At 43.2% G+C, this 21,401-nt stretch overlaps 1 protein-coding gene across 1 annotated transcript; it reads right to left on the bottom strand.

The window, feature by feature from the left end:
* Positions 1-3,877: 3,877 nt before the first annotated feature.
* LOC111250751 (uncharacterized) lies at positions 3,878-8,151 on the bottom strand. The gene has a single exon (XM_086990811.1). It carries the CDS (start codon positions 8,149-8,151, stop codon positions 7,270-7,272), a length of 882 nt encoding a protein of 293 aa, XP_086846937.1. The 3' UTR covers positions 3,878-7,269.
* Positions 8,152-21,401: the final 13,250 nt, after the last annotated feature.

Raw genomic sequence — 21,401 nt, 5'->3', positions numbered from 1 at the left:
GACGACGAAGAATGTGTTGCGGCGGCTGGTATCAGCCGCATGGAAGACAACAACAACTCACGATCAACTTGAGAGGAACTTCGTTGCTCCTGCTGCCGCTAGTGACGCTGCGAGCACTGCCGCGGCAATAGACGTTGTTGTTGTTGTTGTTATTTTGATAGTGTTTGGACGAGGCCACAATAATGATGACGTTGTGACTATGCTGGTAATGTCGCTGCAGTTACCAGAAAAAAAAAAGCGGTATTGCATCAATAATTAAATGAATATGACAGTCACCTCAATTAGCAGGAGTCATTCAGGTGAAGATAGATGAGGACTATGAAACTGTAGAGTTATTAGATGAACACAGATATCATGACGATGCCTACCGCCTCGGTAAGGGGCATCGGCTTATATTTTTAGACAAAAACAAGACCCAGACTAAAGGCGAATAAGATTTCGTTTTCGAACCCATGTATACTACTCATGTTAGAGATTATATACGATCATCGATATGGTTAATCAGCCAAGTTTTTCATTGGCGCCCTCTGTAAAATTTTAATTGAAACAGTTTGAAATATTGTTTCACTACGAACAAAACCTCGTTCTCTGGGCTACTGCAGTGAACAAATGAACTTCTGAGAAATGTTACCTGCTGTTACTGGCTTTCTTTAAAAGCTACAAGTATCTATATTTGGGTATAATATTATTTACCGGAACAATGTGAACCATGTGCATTGCCTAGACAAAAGTACAAATTTCACCTAAGAAAATTATGTTCTTGACCTAAAAAGCACGGAAGTGAGTTCGCTGCAGTATACGATCTTGGCTGAGATATTGGTTCGACTTCGTGGCATTTGGCTGACCAGTTTAGAGCTGAAGATAAAAGTAACTCACAATAGCGATAATGAATAAGAAGAGTAACAACAACGACAACAGCAGCAGCAACAATAATAACAACAACAAACATTCGTTTCAGCATCTCTGTCAGGCTCTGCTTCTGGGACGTTACGTGATTGAGCCGTCGGCCGATGTCTTAGCGACTACGCGATAGTTCGAGTCGGCCTTCAGACTTCGGTGCATCACAGCAACGAGGCGAAAAAAATATAACCGATCCCGAGCGCCAAAAACAGCGGCCGTATCAACTTTAGCCGTTGTCGGTTATGGATTTTATAGTTTCGCTGTCGACGAGTCAACCAGCCCCCAGAGTGAAAACTGTAGTGATGGCTGCGATAGCAGCTATGGCGGCTGCATTGCTGTATCGGGCGTTGGGCCCCCGCAAGAGCCTACCAAGCACAAGGCGATGCTTGACTGTAAACTGCGCACATCACAGCTTCGCGACATTACGTGGCCCAGCTACCGATGGCCTCGGGCAGCGGGCTGCGGACCGCCACTAGCTACTACCGATCGTCGACGACGACTTCGGCGGCCGCGGGACGAAAGGGGGAAGAAAGCGCAGGGGCTGGGGCCTGCCCGCGACGTGGCCGTAACGTCGCGGACAGATTCAGATTCGCAGTTTTTGAAGCCAGTCGGAGCTCGCCAATGTAGTTGAGCTGCTAAGACTCCGACGGGAACAAGGTACCACTACAATCATCATCATAACCATCGGAATCAGCAGCCGAATGGCAGCTCGCAAGGAGCAGGCAATTGCTAAGAGAACGAGCGGATCCAGCTTGTTGTTGCCTGACTAGGGTCTGTTCAGTTCGGAAAAGTGACAGACAAACAGTTTTCGTCTGTCGGGCTGCTCTTGGTTGTAGCAGTGACGACCGCGGCGGTGGTATTCGTTTGTCGACTAAGAAATCGGGTCATTCAGATGCGGCATTGATGCCACTACTGATACCGCTCTTCTGCAGCAGAGGCAGAGACAGGGGCCAACGATGCCGACGCTGTTACCATCCTGCGTCTGTCTGCCACCGTTCGCTGGCGTTGCCATTACTTTTACTCTTGGATGTCGTATCGCAGCCCGGCGGGTGGTAATAGCGCCGATATCGTGGGTTGTGGCCTGTGCGATGCGTTCGCATGCCTGTCGCTAATGCGTCGCTGCTGCGTCTGCCTCGCAGACGTTCTTAGTCGCCAATCGACGGATGAACTGACCGACCGACAATTATTCAACGAACGAATTAGTCAAATACCACCAATCGCTGGCCTGGTCGCTTCAAGCAATGATTCCATCACGATACTTCAACTATTACCGGGGCTTACGCTTGGATTCCACTGCGTTCCTTAATTCTTTACTACGTTACTTGCCAATCTGCCTTCCTGTCTGATTGTGCTATGCTGCGCGTCACACAGGCCCAGTACATTAGAAGACCAAAAGCCCATTTTACGATCCAACGCAAAAGCAGAGCAGCGTCGATTGCCTAGGTCTCGAAGTAAATAACGTCACCGATACTGCCGCTGCTGTTGTTGTTGCTAGCCATTGGTAGTAGTAGCAGCAGCAGCAGCAGTAAGCGTCTGCGAGGAAGCTTTTGGGGTTGAAATGATTATAAACGCATCACCTCCATTGCTGTGCACCCCCTCTCCCCCCGTGTGGATACAGCGCATCGCACTTACTAACGCACATATTATTTCTTGCCACCAGCTTTCGCCCAAAGTCATATATATATATATATATATATATATATATATATATATATATATAATATTATAGTGTATAATATATAAATAATACTGAAAAACGTGTTACATGTGTGATTCTACTTTCTATTACTATGTAGTGCTGGGTTCACCGTAATGCTGTCTGTTTGTTTACTATTTTGTTGGCGCAAGCTGAACTTTTCGACCCAGACGGCTACAACAACAGTGTGTAAATCACAAGGTCACCAAACAAGCAATGCACAGTGAGGTAACAATACACAGTGTAGATGCTCGAAGTAGATGTGTAGACAAAGATTTCTACTTTTTTTCCGATCTAATACAAATAAATATATACTGCCACACAGTTGTGGATATACAGGCACAAAATATAGGGCAGATATGCGCAGAAGGAAAATAGATACATCATTGATTGTTTATCGTGATAATTAATTAACTTTACGACAATTTACGCCTTCTAGCTACAGCTTGGCTTTTTAGGTTTTATTGTATTATCGTAAAAACGAAAAGCTAGCAAGTGCCACGAATTGGTAGTTGCTAATTTTGAAATGTCAACTAGTACTTCTTTTTAACTTTATACAGGTCCCTGACAAACATTATCCTTCTAAGTTTCAATTCCTTTAAATAAAGCAAATATATTTGGCTACCTCAGTTTATTAAAGAATTGCTTTAATAAAATGTTATTAAGCCAAACAAGAGTTTTATTTGTTGAGCACTATCCAGTTTATAGGTACGCACATCTTCTTGCCTTAATAGTATATGGTCATGCAACAATAATTGTTTCAGTATTGAAATTTTTGTTTACGTAAAAAAACTATACACAATAGGTGGTTTATTGTCTCCTTCATCTTCGTTAAGATTCTGTTTTTGTATGATTCACCCATTTCAATACGCTGCATATATTAGTTAATACGTTCGACAACCTCCATCGATCTTTCGTCTAAAATCGAATACTTTACAGGCAACATCAGCGTGTGTTAGCAGATATCCCACGTAGTACTAGCAATTGAAAACCGTTGCCGTAGTAACATCAGTAGCATAATGTATGCTAAGCGGGATTATATAAACAATCATCATTTTGTCACGCCGTCCATGTATCGGGGCAAAATGTACACCCTTTATTAACGAATACTGGACATGCAGCCTGATCGCAGGCTGGTTTTGACGATATAAGTGAATAAGGCAGACTTAAATATTATTATTATTATCATCTTCATTATTATACATGATGCCACTAAATACACTTAGTAGTAATGGCCGACTTTCTGGAACATGTATTTGCTAATGATCAACAACAATCGTATATATCATCACACCCGCACGTTCTCACGTTTGTCGATTTATTATTTCATTATTCTTTGTCCTCGTCTTGTTATTAACTATTATCCATTATATGTATCGTAAATGATATCCGTCCATCCGTCCTAGAAAAAGCTACGTTTATTAGTTAGGTCTCTATTTGACGTTCACCGGAAGCCTACTCGATATGCGTACGTACGGAAGTCGTCGGCCAACCTCGACAGGCTGAGCTAAACCGAAGACTGGAACGTACGTGTCCTCAGGGTAATGTGTTAATCCTGTCAGCTCGACCTACGAACGTCCTTCAAGCGTCGGCTGGACGCAGATCAACATACATTGTCTCCAGCCTTTCCGTTTGAAATCATCCCAACGATTACCTGTTCTCCTGAATTATGCGTTTGCCCATGGTCTACGATGGCCTACATTTCGCCTTTCCTTCAACATTCTCATTTGTTAGTTCGATGTGGTGTTAAGCACATACGCGCGCACTCACATATGTAATTATTATGTATAACGTGTGTATTGATTGTAGTGTATCTGTTTGGGGTTCGTATCGTTGAATCAAGTCAGTCTGAATTATCTGTCGCTGATTAATTGTAGCAGTCAGCTACTTTTGCGGCAAAGCAAAATGCCGTTGCCTCGCAATCGTACAGGCATCAATTCGACTTTCAGCTACCAACGCGCTGGTCATTGGGCTGGTCTTGTCGCTAGATTTGTGTATTTGTTACATACGCTTCGTTGTATAATGATAACAACTATTGAACAACGTTAACATTTATCTGCGCCGCTAGCCCGTGCTGGCGATTTCTTTTTTTTTTTTTAACTCGGAACAACATTGATACGCTTATTGAGAACACCGTTAAAATTAATAAACTCACACTCATTATCCTCGTCATAGTAACAATAGTCGTATATACTAATTATATATATACATATATATATATATATATATATATAATTCATAAAAATAACAGTTCGCATCTGTCTAGTCTCTGTGGAAACAGGGCCGGCCCGTTAGCTCGGAAGCCCTCTTCTAAAACTTCTGTTTTTTTCCTTGTCTCCTCTATACAATTGAGCACGGTTACCTGACGTACTAGCACGCCCCGCATCATTCGCCTATACATCCCTCTGTTTTTCTACACCTCGTTTATAAACGCTAGTTTTAAATCACACAGGTAATGGTCGCTACTCTGCAGAACCAATACGACATTCACGCTAATGTTTTTCTTTCTAATTCCTTCTGGTTTTAATCGTGATTCCTAAATATTGCTTTGAATAATGGATTTATGAAGACCGGATAAATCTCTAATCATAATGTCCTTATTGATTTTTGTAGCCTGATTCTTTCTCTCTTTTAGCTGAGCTACTTTTTCACTGTCTTCTTAGAACGGGTGAAAACACCAAAAAATACGGCAGCCCTCTAGCTATCTAATTCTTTTTGGGTATGGTCTTCTGTAGAATAATTATAGTTCGTTGATCGTTTTCGTTTGTTACATGCAATTACTGAATGAACGACGTCTGTGTGATCACTCTCTGGACGAGTGCGAAGCTGACCAGGAGTTTGTCCTGAGGGGAAACGGAGTGGGTAATCTTCGGTGTTGTTCGATTGGCAAAAGCGGCGACGACGACGACGACGACGACGACGACGACGACGACGACAACAACAACAACAACAACGACAACTACAACTACAACTACAACAACAACAACAACAACAACAACAACAACGACGACGACGACGACGACGACGACAACAACAACGATGTAGCTGCAGATGTGTGGCGGAATGGATGTGGGGCCGTGGTGTCGCACTTGGACGTTGCAAGGAACAGCAACAACCAACGTGAGCGTTGTTGTGCACGCCAGACCCAATGGATGATTCCAGGTCACTAGAGCTCCTTCCGTGGTGGATCAACTGAGCCGACGACGGCGGCTGTTGCTATGGCGACGCGAACGACTAATAAAAGAACCGCTGCTGCTAACTGCAGAAGAGCATCAGCATCAGCATCAACGATGGCTGCAGCTTCAGACTGAGCAGACGCCGCCGCTGTCAAATTTGCCGACATCGCCAATATTGGTTCTGCTGCTTTTTTCTAGCATCAGCGAGGCCCACCGCCATCACGTCTACTACAACCACAACGACGGACGGACGAATGAACGAATGAATGAATGAACGACTATCGTTACCACCACTTCTACTACAAGCGCTGCTGCATCTAATACTACCATCTCACTACGACCACAACTATTTGACGACAGCGACAACTACGACCATCGTATCGCATCGCATCGCATCTCATCACACTGCCGCCGCGATGGCGGCTGAGACAACCTAAAAGCGTAGCGGGGCGTTCACAACATCATCGATGGATTCTTTGGACAGTTGATGCAGGTCCAGCAGCTGCTAGTACTATTACTGCCGCTGCTTGCTACTGCTGAAGAACAGGCACATACAGGCACGCAGGCAGGCAGCTGGCTGATTGACTGACTGGCAGGCAGACAGGCATGCAGGCGAGCAAACGGCGGCAGCGGCAGAGATGCGCGGCCTCTTCACGTCGTTAGGGAGTAAACGACGGCGACGGTGATGACGGCAGCAATAGCGGCAGCACCGAAGAAAACCGCTGAAAATGAAGACGAAGTCGAATGTTGAAGCCGTCGTCTGATAGACGTGAAGACGAACAACAACGAAGAAGATGACTGCGGCAAGAGTCACAACGAAGCCTACGAATCGCAAAAAGGTATTGGTGTATTGCTGTTGGCGCTTCAGCAGCCGCACCGAGATGGCGGTAGCGACCGCAACAGTAACATAGCAAATTTCGCTTTTCATCGGAAGAAGACGAATCATATTGAAAGATGCCTTCCTTTATTTACGCTGCTTCAACTGCTAGTGCGTTGGACCGCGGCTCCAACATCGGCAGTGACGGTCGTGAGGGTGCTGTTGTCATTGCTATTGCGGCGGTCGCTGGTGCATTGCTACATGTAGTTAGCAGTGCTCGAACTGCTTCATTGTGTCGTATCGTATAGATAGCTTCATATACAAAAAAAATAAACGGGGGAAAGCAGAGTACTCCAAAATACCGCTACTGCTATTATTTCGCCGGAATTTCTCTTGGTTGAAGGTACGACAGTGAACAACAGACACTTTAAGGGCACTGTAGAGGGCGGAGGGGCGTAGAGGGCAGAGCTGAAGTTAATTTTCAAGGTTGGGTATAGGATAGCCAACCAAGCGGGTAGAGACAAAAGGGTTCTGTCTACTCTAAAAACAGAAGCCTAGTGAACTCGCGTCGTCTGGAAATTGTGCGGTGATGAGACAACGACGACGACGATGACGACGAGGATGAGGATGCCGCCCCGAAGCCAAAACTCCATTGACTGACGAAAGCCCATTCCATTCTGTCAGTGATCGCTTGATTCAATTTCTTGTTGATAACGCGCAGCTAGATAGTCTGCCGAATCGGCCAGCTGGTGCAGGATTACGTGCAGTCCCTGCAGGTGGTGTCGGAACGCCGACGCAAGATGGCGTCCGTGTTCGAGGGAATCGCGACCCTCCTCTGAGCCGGTCGTGTCAGATAACGATTCAGAGTCAGTCTTTGAGCCGGAGACCTGTTTGAGAACGCCCTGCATCTCGGGGTCAGTGAGCATCGACTCGGATAGCGAGTCGCTGTCGGTGTCCTGGTCGGATCCGGCCGAACCAAAGCTCTCGGTCTTTTTAAGGCCGAGCACCGAAGGGGCACGAAGCACGTGGTTTCGTCCGCTGGTAGCCAGCCCGAGCGGATGCGACGAACTCATACTATTATGGTGATAACTGTTACTACTGCTGCTGTTGCTACAACCGCCTAAACTCGACGAGTTCGTCGACATCGGCGTGGGTGCAGAGGAATGTGGCTGGTGACTAGACGAATGTGGACGACTGAGCTGCAGGCTTTGGCCGGGGTGCTCGCTACTTAGGAGTGCTGAGCCAGGACCCCAAAGGAGTTCGTCCTTGACGTCATTTAGTACGCTGTAGAACGAATGCGGATCCGAGGCCTTGATCGGGTGCGGGGGTGGTACCCGCCCATCCAACTGCATGTCCCGTAGTTTTGATGGAACAAGTATGGTTGCATGCATATTATCCACTGAACGAACGAAGCGTTCCATTGCTGTGAGTATTGATTGCGTCGAATATGCTTGGCCTGATTGTTCTAGAATGCTGAGTGCTTTTCGTCCACCGCTGCCGCCCGTCGTTCCATTTCCGCCGTCCCGGCTCGAGCGAGGAACGTTTAGTGATCGGTGGTACATTGTGAAATGTGGCAGATTACTAATTGGAACTTGGCAAGCACCTGTCGGATAGATTACAGTGTGCGTCTCGTCGTGCGATACACGAACTTTTGGAAGTTGGAAGGCTATATTGATCACCAAATTAACACTGCCCTATGAAGCGCTATATCTGATGCTAGCTGACACAAACACGCACGTACACACAGACACAAACACTGTCGGATGTGAATGTTTTTGACGTTGAGCCTGCTAAATGGTCCGATAGGGAGAAAATCCGCTGTGCATAGATAATATGTAGCACTCGGTACTGTTTATCGCTTTCACTTCTCGATGGTGGCAATACAAAGAATCTTTTATGATAACTGCAGTTGTCAAAGCTTTAGTTGCGACACGTATATGCGCCAAATAATTGTAGCCTTTTTGCCGTTTCGTTGGGTGGGTATAACCGCGGCTACCGCTCTAGTTAAGTCCAATCGACGAAGTTGACAATGGACGGCGTTAACGAGGACAACAACGAATTGGTCCACACAGTTTATGGCGGAAGAAGGCGAGTGTCTGGAGGTGCACGGACACACGAGAATACAAACACTTCGATCTACGAAGAGCGACAGAGCAAAATGGTCGATCGTGTGCAATGCATGCCACTGCTGGCGAGGCGAGGGAAGGCCACGGCCCTTGCTGCCGGGAGAAGGCGTCTACCGCAGCTCAATCAACACCGCGGCGCCAACGACCATTAGCTCGGGCAACAGCAACGATAGCAATTGCAAAAGTAGCGGCAGAAGTAGCACGACCACGAACGGCAACACTCCAGTCCGAAGTTAAGCCGAGCAGAAGATTTGCATAGACTTTCAAACAGACGGCCAGTTAACTGACTGGCTGGCCGGCCGGCTAGCTGTCTGTCTGTCTGGCTGGCTGGCTTTCAGTAATATACTAGGCGACAAACACGATGATGGGGCGGATCGACGGACGGCAGGACGAACGGATGGACAGGCAGGCAGACTGACCGACATTCAATCAGTAACACATGCCGTTTACTAAGAGAGACGTAAAGATGCAAACACTGCCAGGTTTTAGGCACACTACAAATATCTATCCATAGACAAAAGGCGTACGCACGTATTGATCAAGCAATGAATAAAGAGAAATGGCATAACAAAACGAACTGAGGAACACGACACGCGCTAGACGGCTCACGCACAAATACGGCTGAAGGAAACAAGCGTTCCTGCTTCTCCTGCTACCGCTACGCAGACGATTTGTAGAGGCACACACCCATCACATGAGATATACACACACGCATAACTCTCACACAGCGAACACCGTGCCGACGGCGACGGCAGGAATGGTGAACAGATTCATCCACAATACGACGCCAACTAAGACACGCGGGTGGCGGCCATTAGATGTACGAGAGACAACGGATAATGCGGCTTTAACCGAATCCAAAAACAGTTATGATGATGATGATGATGGAGATGGGGTGATCTTGTCGATGATGATGAAAATAGAAATATTGCAACTTGTAGCACTATAACAGCTGGTACCAGCAGGCAAGACTGGCACACGTAGTCAATGCAGAAAAGATGTTGCGCACACGAGCTGTTGCTATAAAACGGAACGAACCGTTTCTTCTTTGTTTTACCCTGTTAGTTCCTGCACAATAAATCTTTGTATTCCGAACAATAAGCGAACTGTTTGCTAAGAGCTTCTACGAAAGACAGGACTACAGAGAGCAGAGCAAAGCAGTTCTCAGATTTGTTGGATAAATAGAATGATGATGTTCATGATTCCGGTGCTGCAAGACTTCAGATCGCTGAGATTCGATTATTTTTCGTCCCTTTTTCTGTTACTACGTTCCCTGCCGCTGATGCTGGCGTTATTATTTCTGCTGTTGATATTATTATTATTACTGCTATTTCTCTTCTTTCAGCCAGTATTGTTGTTGTTTTCGCCACTAATGGCGATTACAACAAAAGCAGGAGAAAGGAAGCCTCGTGCGTTTTTTGTTGTTGTTGTTGCTACTGTTTCGTCAAATCAAAGCTCAACGATGATGAAGAATCTCGCTGTGTGGGTGCCTACAGATCCGCTCTGTCTATTGGCCGATCGAGCGAAGGAGCCCCTCAGAATAGCGAAAGCATAGCATCTATATAGTATGGTGCCGATCAGTCATCAGTTCCAGGCAAAGATAACTGCGTTGAAGTCAGCATTGCCCCAGTATCCATAGTAGTCGCAACTCGACGTTATGAGCAATTCACCAAGCCACAATGTGGGCTAAAGTAGTTGAGAAGGAAGGTGAGTATTTAGGGTAGCTCCACATTCTCCCAAGATGGCACTCTCTCTACATAAATGTACCTGCCAAAAGTGCTTTTGCTGCTCTCTAGCAGGAAGCAGCCGAAGGTGTTCCTGTGGGGGAGCTGGGCGGCGGAGCACCAAGGACTCTTCTTGTGGCTACTTCAGGAGATAATTTTTGCCTTCACGCAGTAGTCGTTAAGACAGTTACTTCTTTGCTTCTATTTGACACGCTTAAAATGATGGAGCACACCTGAAACTGGTATCTCTGCTGTAAATAGCAGAGAAATGCAGAGAAGGGGCGGCAAACACAAGGACATTAAAGGTTAACGTGACTAAGTAACGGGACTATATTGAAAAGGCCGTTTAAGGTAAGGTGAAGTAGCAAACAAAATTAAACGTCGGTGTCCTGCGACTTCTAAAGATCATTCAAGCCCAGTGCTTCGTTAGCGGTTCGGGGTTATATGCATCATTGGCTAATTAAATATAATCTAAGCTTCCATATTAACCCTGAGTCAAACATGCGAGTAAAATCATTATGGGCTATTTATTAATTAGGTCACAGTAGCTGTCACATGGTATAGGAAACTTTTACGTCGTTTATCTTTTCACTACCATTGTAGTTCTACCAGTCCAAATGAGCATCGTTTCTTAGATATCATTGCTCAAGCAAAAAGCTGGGCAAATCTATATCGTCCCATATGGTAATATTAATAAATAAGGTCCAGCTTTTTGCCTTAGACCACAAGTGTTTTAAACGTCACTAGGGCGGAATCGAAATTTGGTAGACGCTCTATTTTTTATGCCATGGCTTTACAAGATCGATCATTTTGAACATTTTATTTAGTTCATATTCAGGTCATGTTCGGTACTATGAGCGGTCGTCCGTCAAGATTCCTTGATTTTTCCGCGATATAAATTAATCTGCTTCAGAACCTGTTAACGCTCACTAAGTCGTATCTTTCCGTTACGAATGTCCCTTCGAATGGATCATCTTTATGGGAGATCTTTGTCCTAATTGATTGTGAGTCCTGTTGGACACGACGGGTGATCAGACAAAAATAAATTTCCGACGCAATTTAATCTGGCGAGGTTAATTAGCATTGCCTGGCCGTGTAAAAGCTATACGTTGAAAGTTGTGCTATAGGCATGAAATAGTCGAAACTACCCGAGTTTAAGCTTCACAGCCCCCACTAATGAACAGAACAGTCCCTCGAAAAACTCTGCAAGCGTAATTTATGTGAGCAAAGCTATAAAAATAACGTACTAATCTTTAAACCTATATTAAGGTTCGCGTCATATGAAAAAGGACTGAGCGGTGGCCCTGTGCCTATACAGCCTCGATATCGTCGTCCATATTTTATTTCGGTAATTGCTAAAATGTAGTAAAGACTTCAATTTCACGTATTTGTCAAATTACTAAATGATTTGTGTAGCTACATTACTCCCCAGAATCGGTTTTGGTGGGACTTGATAAGATGCCTCGTTATCTTTTCGAAGGATACCCGTTAAGTACTTTGTGGTAAAAACGCACGCTCAAATGTTGGCGACGGAGCGGCAAAGCCAAATAAGTGAAGTTTCCATGGTTTATGAATACAAAGATTAAGACGAAACTGAAATTCCGTCAAGTGAGTCTCTCTCTGTGTCAAAAAAAAACAGTGGGAACTGTCGGACAACGCGATGTCAAACGGCGCGAAAATAATAAAAATAGATACATCGTGTCTAAATTTTCAACACAGCTTATTTGTATTGATAGACATTTCTGAGAGGAAGTTTATTAACCATTACTTATGTTTGCACTAACAAATCGAGCGTGGTATCAAATTGGCTGTTTACTACAAATTCCATCTATCGTGCTTACTACTTCCCATTGTCCTAGAGAAGTCAGCGTCAGTTCTGTCGACACCTGAATTGTGTCGGCACTATAGCACTTACCGATTTTTTTTCTCATCGGAAATATACTTTCCAAAAATGTCCGACATTGTATAAACTTGGAAAAATTAATAGATAAAGCTCTACATCGTTGTAAATGCCTGTTTCGTTTATAATTGACTTCTTCAATTAGCATATTTTTTTTATGGCTATACTCTCCGTAACAAGCGAACTCAACTTACAGGAACGAATTCACAGCTTTACAACAAGCAAATTGCAGGAATATATAGAATACACCTTGGGACGGTTAAAAAATACCTGATATACCACTTTACTCTTACCCATTCGCTTAGCGGAGAAGGTCTCCATATACCTACTCGCATTTATCATGTCTAAAGAAATGTGGCATGGTGTTGAGGGCTATGTAAATAGAATTTTAGGCCGCATTCACTCTACGTTACGTAAAGTGCGAAAAAAAATCGTCGTCTTGCAGTGGATTATGTCCTTTGCACTTAAGGAAAAAATCAACTCGTCATCTGATACCTAGTGCGTCTTAGGCTACGCTTTACCTACACATTGTTATGAGGATTGAACAAATCGAAAATTCTAATGTAACATGGCATGTCGGAAAGAGGAGAAAGGACATCACTTTTGAAAAGTGGTCTCCTTGTTACGAAATGCTACTTTTTATGGTTTCCGTGTTTTGAAGCCTGACTTACGATGGCCGTAATAGTTATTTTGGTTAGTGCTCTTATACACGGTTTCTCTGTTCTGTATCTAAGACTTCACATCAGCGTCATATCTTGCCTCAGCTGGTATTGTTCTCGGAAGTAATTCTACGATAGTGGGTGATTCGAGATCATTATAAGAACGTCGTGTTCACGCGTCACGTGCTCGAACGCATTAAATACACGCGGATACATACTATACACTCGGAAATACCACACGAAAGGAAGCGTGCATCTTCCAGGTTTGAGGATAGCCAGCGTTCACTGAGTGATTCTGATCTGTCTACTGCTGGAATGAACGTTGAGGTCAACGGCTAATACTACCGCTAAGCGTTGTTATGGAGAGAGAGAGAGAGAGAGAGAGAGAAAGAGAGGTGTTCGTAAGTTAATTACGTGAGCCTGCGGTAGACACTTGTTAACTACCACCACAATTGCTCCTACCATTAAGTTAGCATTACCTAATGCGCTCGGCCTCAATCAGCGTAATGCGTAATGCTCAAGCGTTCATCATACGTAGACGAGTAAAGAGGTTAAGCAGCTGCTGATAGAAATCGCCGGATCCTGTCCGTCAATGTACAGGCATCTAATTGCTTTTGATGCCATACAATTCATTTGTGACTGTAGCTTACCTACGGAGTGATCAGCGAATCTGTTCGAGTTAAGTTAAAACGCTCGTCGATACTCGCCCAACACAAACCCACTACGAGTTAGGTGGTCGTTCTACGACAGGTTACCTACCGTCTGAAGGGCAAGCAGTTCTGAAGGGCAAGCAGTCCCTTCATCTATTCGATTCGTTTACCGCAATTAATATTAAACCGTAATCAAACTCTTAACACTGCTAATAGTAATAATACTAGAGATAAATACCTGCCCATTATATTAGTACACTTGTCGTATCACTTATCTTTGCTTAACCTATAGTAGCAAGACTAGTGAATATATCACAATAAGAAGATAATGCTTCAATTGTGTACGCGCTGCGAAATGTCACCCAAAGAAGCTCATGAGTGCTTACCTAGCTAACGTAAACTTACAAAGTTTATGCCCGCTGGTCCGATGTTAGAGCAACTCAACGTTAACGGCTGTTGGACGGGGTTGCCGGTGAAGTTATTGGTAAACTATCCGCAAGCGTCACGAGTACGAATGAGAGCGATTAGACCCGAAATGCGTTAGCAGTAGAAGTAATACAAGCATTAGCAGCAACAACGTTATTATCAGCCGTCATAGCTACGCAAAGCTCGTATTTCTCACAATTCGAACACAACAATTCATTTTGACTTACCTATAACGCTGAGCAGGTCTCTCTCTGACCAGACAACTGCCTGCTCTGAACCGTATCGGTCGCACGCCGCTTCTTCCCTTCTTTTGTCAGAAATGAATCATTAATATCGACGCCGCAGAATAGCGTTGTCGAATGCGATACATTGGGCAGACGATGTGCTGCCGTTTCATTTGTGTACGTCACGTTGGGTTTATACCTATCGTTTGGCCTGTGTTTTACGGTTGAACTTATTGACTTCACGATTTCTTGGGAATGTCTGTATGTGCGTGTCCTTGAGTATGTCGCTAGATGATGGTGTCTAGATGCTGCCATGTCAACATCAGCACGAAGGCAATAGCAGCAGCAGTTACTCGTCTCCTGGTGACGGCCGGACACGCAGGTAAGCGGTAGGCCAGAAGGACTACGCGAAATCCTCGAATAGACAGGATAGCGCCCTCAACCGCATGGCGCCTGTGTTGTGCTGCCAGGACTTTGCCGGCTTTGATTCACCGAATGGCTAGCGGGATTAGCTTGCTTGTCTACTGCTGACAACTTCGAACGACAGACCGGCCGATCATCGTAGGCGCTATCAGTAACGGCAACAATCGCGGATGCACGCTACGGCAGGGTCGCGCATAGCCAGATAGCTGTCAAACGGCGATGCACAAAGGTGTTTACGGTCAACTTCCGCTCGTCGAGAAGCAATGCTCCAGAGGATAGACGCCGACGGAAAGGAGAGATTGGGAAAGAAAACGAAAAGGAACAATTTCAAGTCAAGAATACTAACATTATCAATGGCTGTAGTTATGACCATGATAATAGCTGTCATGATATAAAATCGTTACCGTCGTCACAACAGTCATCGTGGCGATGAAAATTAATTAGAACAGAAAAGTTCGGCCTTTAAACGGCCCTGCAGAAGCAGTGTTGCCAGCCTGGCGTCAGCACGCGTCCAGCATGTGCTTTTCTATTTATAAATGTACGTAGCTCGGCAATTAAGTTCAGCTCAATAAAGATGTGCCATTTGAGAAGATGTGCTTACGGCGTGACGATGGCATTAGCTCAATTGTAAGAGACCGTCGTTTACGCTTATTTAGATGCCAACTATCAGCTAACCATGTGTAAATAATTATAAAACCTAGCTGTTCAGTGCATCTCGTGAATGCAAATTAGATCTGAGTAAAAACGGGGGCGCAGTTTTCAGCGTATTTGTAAAATGAGCCACTGTATAAAGTATATATATATAAAGTATGTATAAAGTACATATACAGAAAAAAGCAATGGGCCCTTTTCTACCATCTGTTACTCTGTACCAACAATTCTGGTTCCAACTATATATACATAAATTAAAGCAAAATAATTGGTTAGAGCTGCGCAGTCGATGTATATTTAAATTAAAGTCGTGTCACGGTAGCGGATTATATTTTTTTACGCAAAACAGGAACGCAATTAGCATGCTTAAAGCCCCACCGTTAGAATGGCCAACATTAATAATTGCCCAACCGTAGCAGGACTGTCCCAGGTTGCATGCTAAGCACAATGTTATCGCTTTCATTTTTAAACAGCACATTTATTACTTGTCCTTTGCCAGTTAATCTACCGGCTTACATTGTTCGTTAGGTTTACAAGCGTTTCGTCAATAACAAACACTTGCTGATACGGTTAATACAACACTGAAGTTAAAATATGGCCTTGTGATGTAATAAATACTCACCGCTTGTCAGAGAATGAAATACTGAGTAAGACACCAGCCCAATCACTCCACCAGGCCTTAACTTCCTTATTTTTTAGTTGTCTGCTTAAGGTTTAGATACTTATGTTATACCGGTACCCCAGCCAAAATTAACGATGCCGATTTCGACACGATTTTATTATCGCTATACCTGAGTAAACGATTGTCAAATCAAATGGAAGCACCAACTATATAAAATTAAGTATTTGCAGAATCTCTCAAGATGTAGGAAATGGTAAAGCATCGCAGAATTTCATTCTTATCTCACTAATAAATGAGGTCAAGAATATGTTGGTGAATTAGGTGAACGTTATTTGTTTCGTTGAGTTGGTAATCGTCATATCAAAAAACAGATTTACTCCTGGACAAGACGGTACTTTTGCCCCGACCATGATAGTAAAATCCATTTACTTTATTCAACATCTCACTGAAAAAAAAAGCTTTCGTGTAAAGAACAAGATAACATGGATAAGAAAATGCATCATATCGTACTAGGCTCCTAAAAATAGGATAAACATTTAGAGGATGCGAACCTGTAGTAGAGAACTTTTGTGCGAACATTTGTAGAGAACCTGTGCAAACACAGGTTCTCTACAAATGATAAACAAAACTTTCTTGGCCAGTTTGTCAATAAAAGGCCATGCACGTGCGAGCCCATCAGGACTGGAACTGGCAAGTCGCTGTGTTCAAGTCTGCAGTGTGGTTCCTATGCTGTTCTGCATTAAAAATATACAAAATAGATAGCTTGGAAGCAAATCTATCTTGACGAAAAGGCTGAAACTTTCCTCTATCTCTTATTTTCTACCCACTTACGATGTAGCTCTATTACGGCAAAATGCCGTAGCACAACACCCTAGCAAAAACTGTAAGGTCGGACACCAGGACCAGCGAAAAAAAAATTTCGACCTCACAACTTGTCCTGATGTCAACGAACAAACAGCGTGACCAATGCTAGAGAGTTGGTTCAAGTTAAACAACTTAACGCCACGAAAGTTCGACATATTCTCATAGAAGAGTTTGTCACCTATTTACTATATCTGTATGGGAATACTATTGTAATTTTCTAGTACATTCGCATAAACATTCTATAAGTTTCTTCTATATAAGTTTTTTCACTTCCGTTCGACGCTAGAGTGGGACGTTAATTACCATTATTCGTTGGCGATATTAATAGGTAGCAAATGGTCATTGAAAGAAGTACGCCGAAAGAGAAGCGATGTTAGCGGGGCTGATGCAAACAAGAATGTCTGCTACACTGGTAGGTATCTTTCACCACGGACACAATAGACACTATCATTATTGATGGTAACAAGGACGAAACGCACAGCGGTGATTACCACGAGCCTCCAAATATGTCGATAATACTATAATGTGTCTGTTTGTCTGCGGCAAATGTCGATCAACTGTTCTGGATAATCATATAGAACGCTAGACCTTGTCTCGGCATCGCTCTGATATCGCCCTGTTTCTATGCGGACTTTATCTGTTGTCAGAAAGTAAAAGAACAGCAACGCCAACAACGGAAACAACATTAATTTGTCCAGTACAAGGCAAATACAGTGCTACAGGATCTGTCAGGTCATTTAATCTCAATTTTCTCGGTCGACCCGCGCCGCCTCGTTCCTGCCTCCCGCATTTCAAAGACCATAAATTTGTACGGGCGTATAGCACTGAAAGAAAAGAGTCGGCCATACTTACCGATATAAATCAGACATAGGTTACCAGAAAGAGCGACGTGATAGACAGAACACCTTAAGGTCCCGCGACGGTTCATATGCCCGCAATTTTGAAATGGCACTAACATCAGCATTGCATAAGTGTTCTGATAATCTGACGTTTAACACAAATGAAAGAAGTCATCAGTGAGCCAGTTAGATCGCTCGCTAACACGGATACAGCGGCAGAGGCAACAATATCCGCTGCGTCGATCCCCTTCACGCCAATATGGATTCCTTTCATTATGAGGTGGTATTGCGGTGGAGGCGGTAATATTAGAGATTAATATTCGTCAACTATGACACAGATGCCATTAAAGGATAATTTGGTCGAACAGGTAGCACATGAAATAATTACGATCTCAAGATGGGCTGGGTCAAGAATTAAAAGGCATCAAGCTACACAAGGATTTTGGATGGAAATTTATGAAGGACTACTTCAAACGAAATGGAAGTGGTTTTGTAGTGAGTAATTGTTTTTAATATGTGCAGATGATTTCAGATTGGTTCTCAATGGAACATCGATTTAGAAAAAATAAAGGGCAACAGCAACATTAAGGATTTTCGACAGGGTATGAGCAAACTTTAACCGATCTATGCAGGTTTCAGTAGTGTTTGCTTCAAGTGGTCGTACGGTCCAAACATCTTTACCTGTTCGTTCCGATAACAATGTTTTAAAAAGAAACCAAATTGTATCGGTGAAGAGAGGTAAAGGGTAGCCTAATCATATATCAAAATAATGTAATTGATGGAAACAAACAAAAAAGTAACTTTACGAAGTTCCACCTGGGACATGCATTTTCGCGTCGAAGGGCGACGCAGATTATATTAGCTAAATGATCGCATCTCTTCTGAGCCGTAAGTGTATATCGAGTGAACGTTTTATGCCCTATAATGTCTACCTTCGCAACTAGAAGCGGACGTATAGAAGCAAATCCCTTGAGGAATTCTCTGATTCGTATCAAAAAAGGTTAAGTAAACTAATTACATTATCCGATGAATAGAAAGGCTAGAGAAGATGACACTTAACTCAGCTATTAGACAGAAATTTTATAGCGATAAAGCGGGACCACCATCGTCATCATTATTATACCATTCTGTGTTTCATATATTTGTACTTGTGTGACGTCGGAGGCAGCTATCACTGATTTTTTTTTGTTCTGAAGGAAAAGTTTTGTTAGGCAGTAAGCAGTAGTTTTATGCATATTATCCACTGCGGGGTCTCATGATTAACCAGCACAAATGACGTAAATAGCGTGGCCGGATGTCCATTCTACCCTTAAAAAGAAAAAAACAGGTCATTACGTGGCGATTATCTGCGGCACCACCTGTTGCGTTTGGCTCAGCTAAATATTCAACGTGTTCTGTTGAAGAGAGCCACCAAGATCAATATGAAGATTTATCAATCACTGTATTCAAACGTAACGTAAAGCTGGCTTTTAATGCAGGCCAAACTGGTTAAACTCCCAGTGGAACACTGCGATGAGTAGAATTGTATTATGTTCATGATGGTGAAACAATGAAAGGTCCAAATAGGAAGTTTTGAATAAAAGCCAGTGTCAAATGTTACCTGCAATAGTTTTCAATTGGTCCGCTAATCTTACCGCTGCACTTACAAGCGTTCGTTTGTGTAACAATACTGTGGCCCCATAGAGGGGCTATGATATTCATATTACAACGACCATTGAAACGTAACTACGAAGCGTTCGTTCCTTTAATCGCTTACCAATTCGTGACCGTTACTTGTTTGGATTTAAATTTACAACCTAATTGTAAATCATTTTAAGTTTACGTAAAACGACAGACAGATCCGCTTTTATTACAGAATCCAATTGTTATGCTATTTTTATAACATTAGTGTTTTTGAATTGTTGTTTATAGACAAAAAAAATCATTCGGTTTATGTGTGCTTGTTTATATGTGCGTATGATTACGTCAGCACGTCAGCGAGTTCATATTTCCAGTCGGTATTGGCTTTAGGCGTCCGTCTACTTGGACAATGCCTAACATTAACGAGAACGTGATTAATTAACCGCTCCTGAATTTTCTATTTATAAGGTGCAATCAAAGACGAACCTCTCCCAAAAACCCCTTAACAATTCAATTGAAGCGTTACCTCGCGTGGGTTTCCCTCTGACCAATTAACAAAATAATCAAAAATAACGTAATAGAATTCCAGATCCTCGCCAGGCTAATAGTCGGCGAAGGGCCAAATAAACAGTAAAGTGAAATTGTATTAAAAAATTTTAGAAAAATGCAAAAAAAATGCACTAGGTATACCTGTGAAACACGAAATCTGATCGTACCCTTAGTAGATGCATCATAGAAGATAAGTATAAGCCACTGCATATATATACGTACACGGGTAAACCATGCCCGTTCATGGACGCGCCTTATTGTCTTCAGTTTAATTCAAGTGTAAATCATCATTATTTGACAATAACAACAATTTTAGCTTAATATTACTAAACAGGTTTCATATAATTAGCTGGAAAGCTCAATTCAATTCAATTAGTTGGTTAGCTGGCAAACATACTGCTGACAAGACCTCTCTTTATGGTCACCATTAATAATTTCTAGTATAGTTTAATTAAGTAACTGCTCATTTGCGAAATACAGAATGAAGAAAGTTTCTAAATTTACTTATCGGAATCTACCTTGAACACAGTACCTATTTACCCACGTAATTGCGGCATATATGTGAATTTACCAACATTTGACGTAGTTCTAATTATTTAGAAAAATCAGTTTATATAACACACGTTTATATCGTATTTCTCGTTTCAAAACGTTCATAAGCTTACCATAACATGATATTGTTTCTTTTTAGCGTTCGATTTCGAAATGAGTAATCTCCACCCCGTCGTCCGGTATGGGTGCATTTTGACTCGGATCAGCCTATGAGTTTGCGTTACCCAATACGAACGACGTGACCATAACACGTCAGTCGGGCATCGGAGGGTACTGCAGGTAGCGGCGCTCTATCGGCTTCGCTCTAATATAATATACAAGTAATAACATCCAGAGTGTTACCTCGGGTATGCGCCGTCCAAGCGATCGTGAATTACGCCGATTTGTCTTCCTGCTGTGTAAAACATATTTAGCAGACAATACAACACACCTACTCATCCCATTGTGGAATTGTCTACTGCCGCCACCCAGTTTGCCTACTGATATTTACATTACAGCTGATCGGCGCGATCTGTGACTTCCTTATGGTATCATAAACAGTGTGAATCGAAATCTTCAATGGCTTTGACTAGCCGTAATAGTTACTTTTGAAGGCTTCCGCAAGATGGATAATATTGCATAGCTGACTATACGTCATCTGTCGAGCCCCTACACAGGATAATTTTGAAATAGGAGGCGGAGTCTATGTGTTGATAAAAAGGAAAAACAAAGCCTCAGACAAGTCATTATTTACTACAATAAAATTTATTGCCCCCTAATCTGGCTCGTCGACGCATATGACTTTAAAGGTCTTCCTTTGGAGAACTGACCCATCCTGATTCAGGAGAAACTTGTTCCCTTTGCTGTGACCTCGCTAGAACAACCTGGGATAACCTCCGTTCTCTAGACTCTGACTACATGTAGATGAGGCCATTTTTGATGGCCGTTGTGTGATAGCAAATTGCGCTTTGTTTCTCATGCGAGAAACGATTAAGGGTATGGAA

This window comes from Varroa destructor, unplaced genomic scaffold (genome assembly GCF_002443255.2).
Source record: "Varroa destructor unplaced genomic scaffold, Vdes_3.0 BEIS01000005.1, whole genome shotgun sequence".
NCBI lineage: Eukaryota > Metazoa > Arthropoda > Arachnida > Mesostigmata > Varroidae > Varroa > Varroa destructor.
This window is presented reverse-complemented; position numbering and strand designations above follow the sequence as displayed.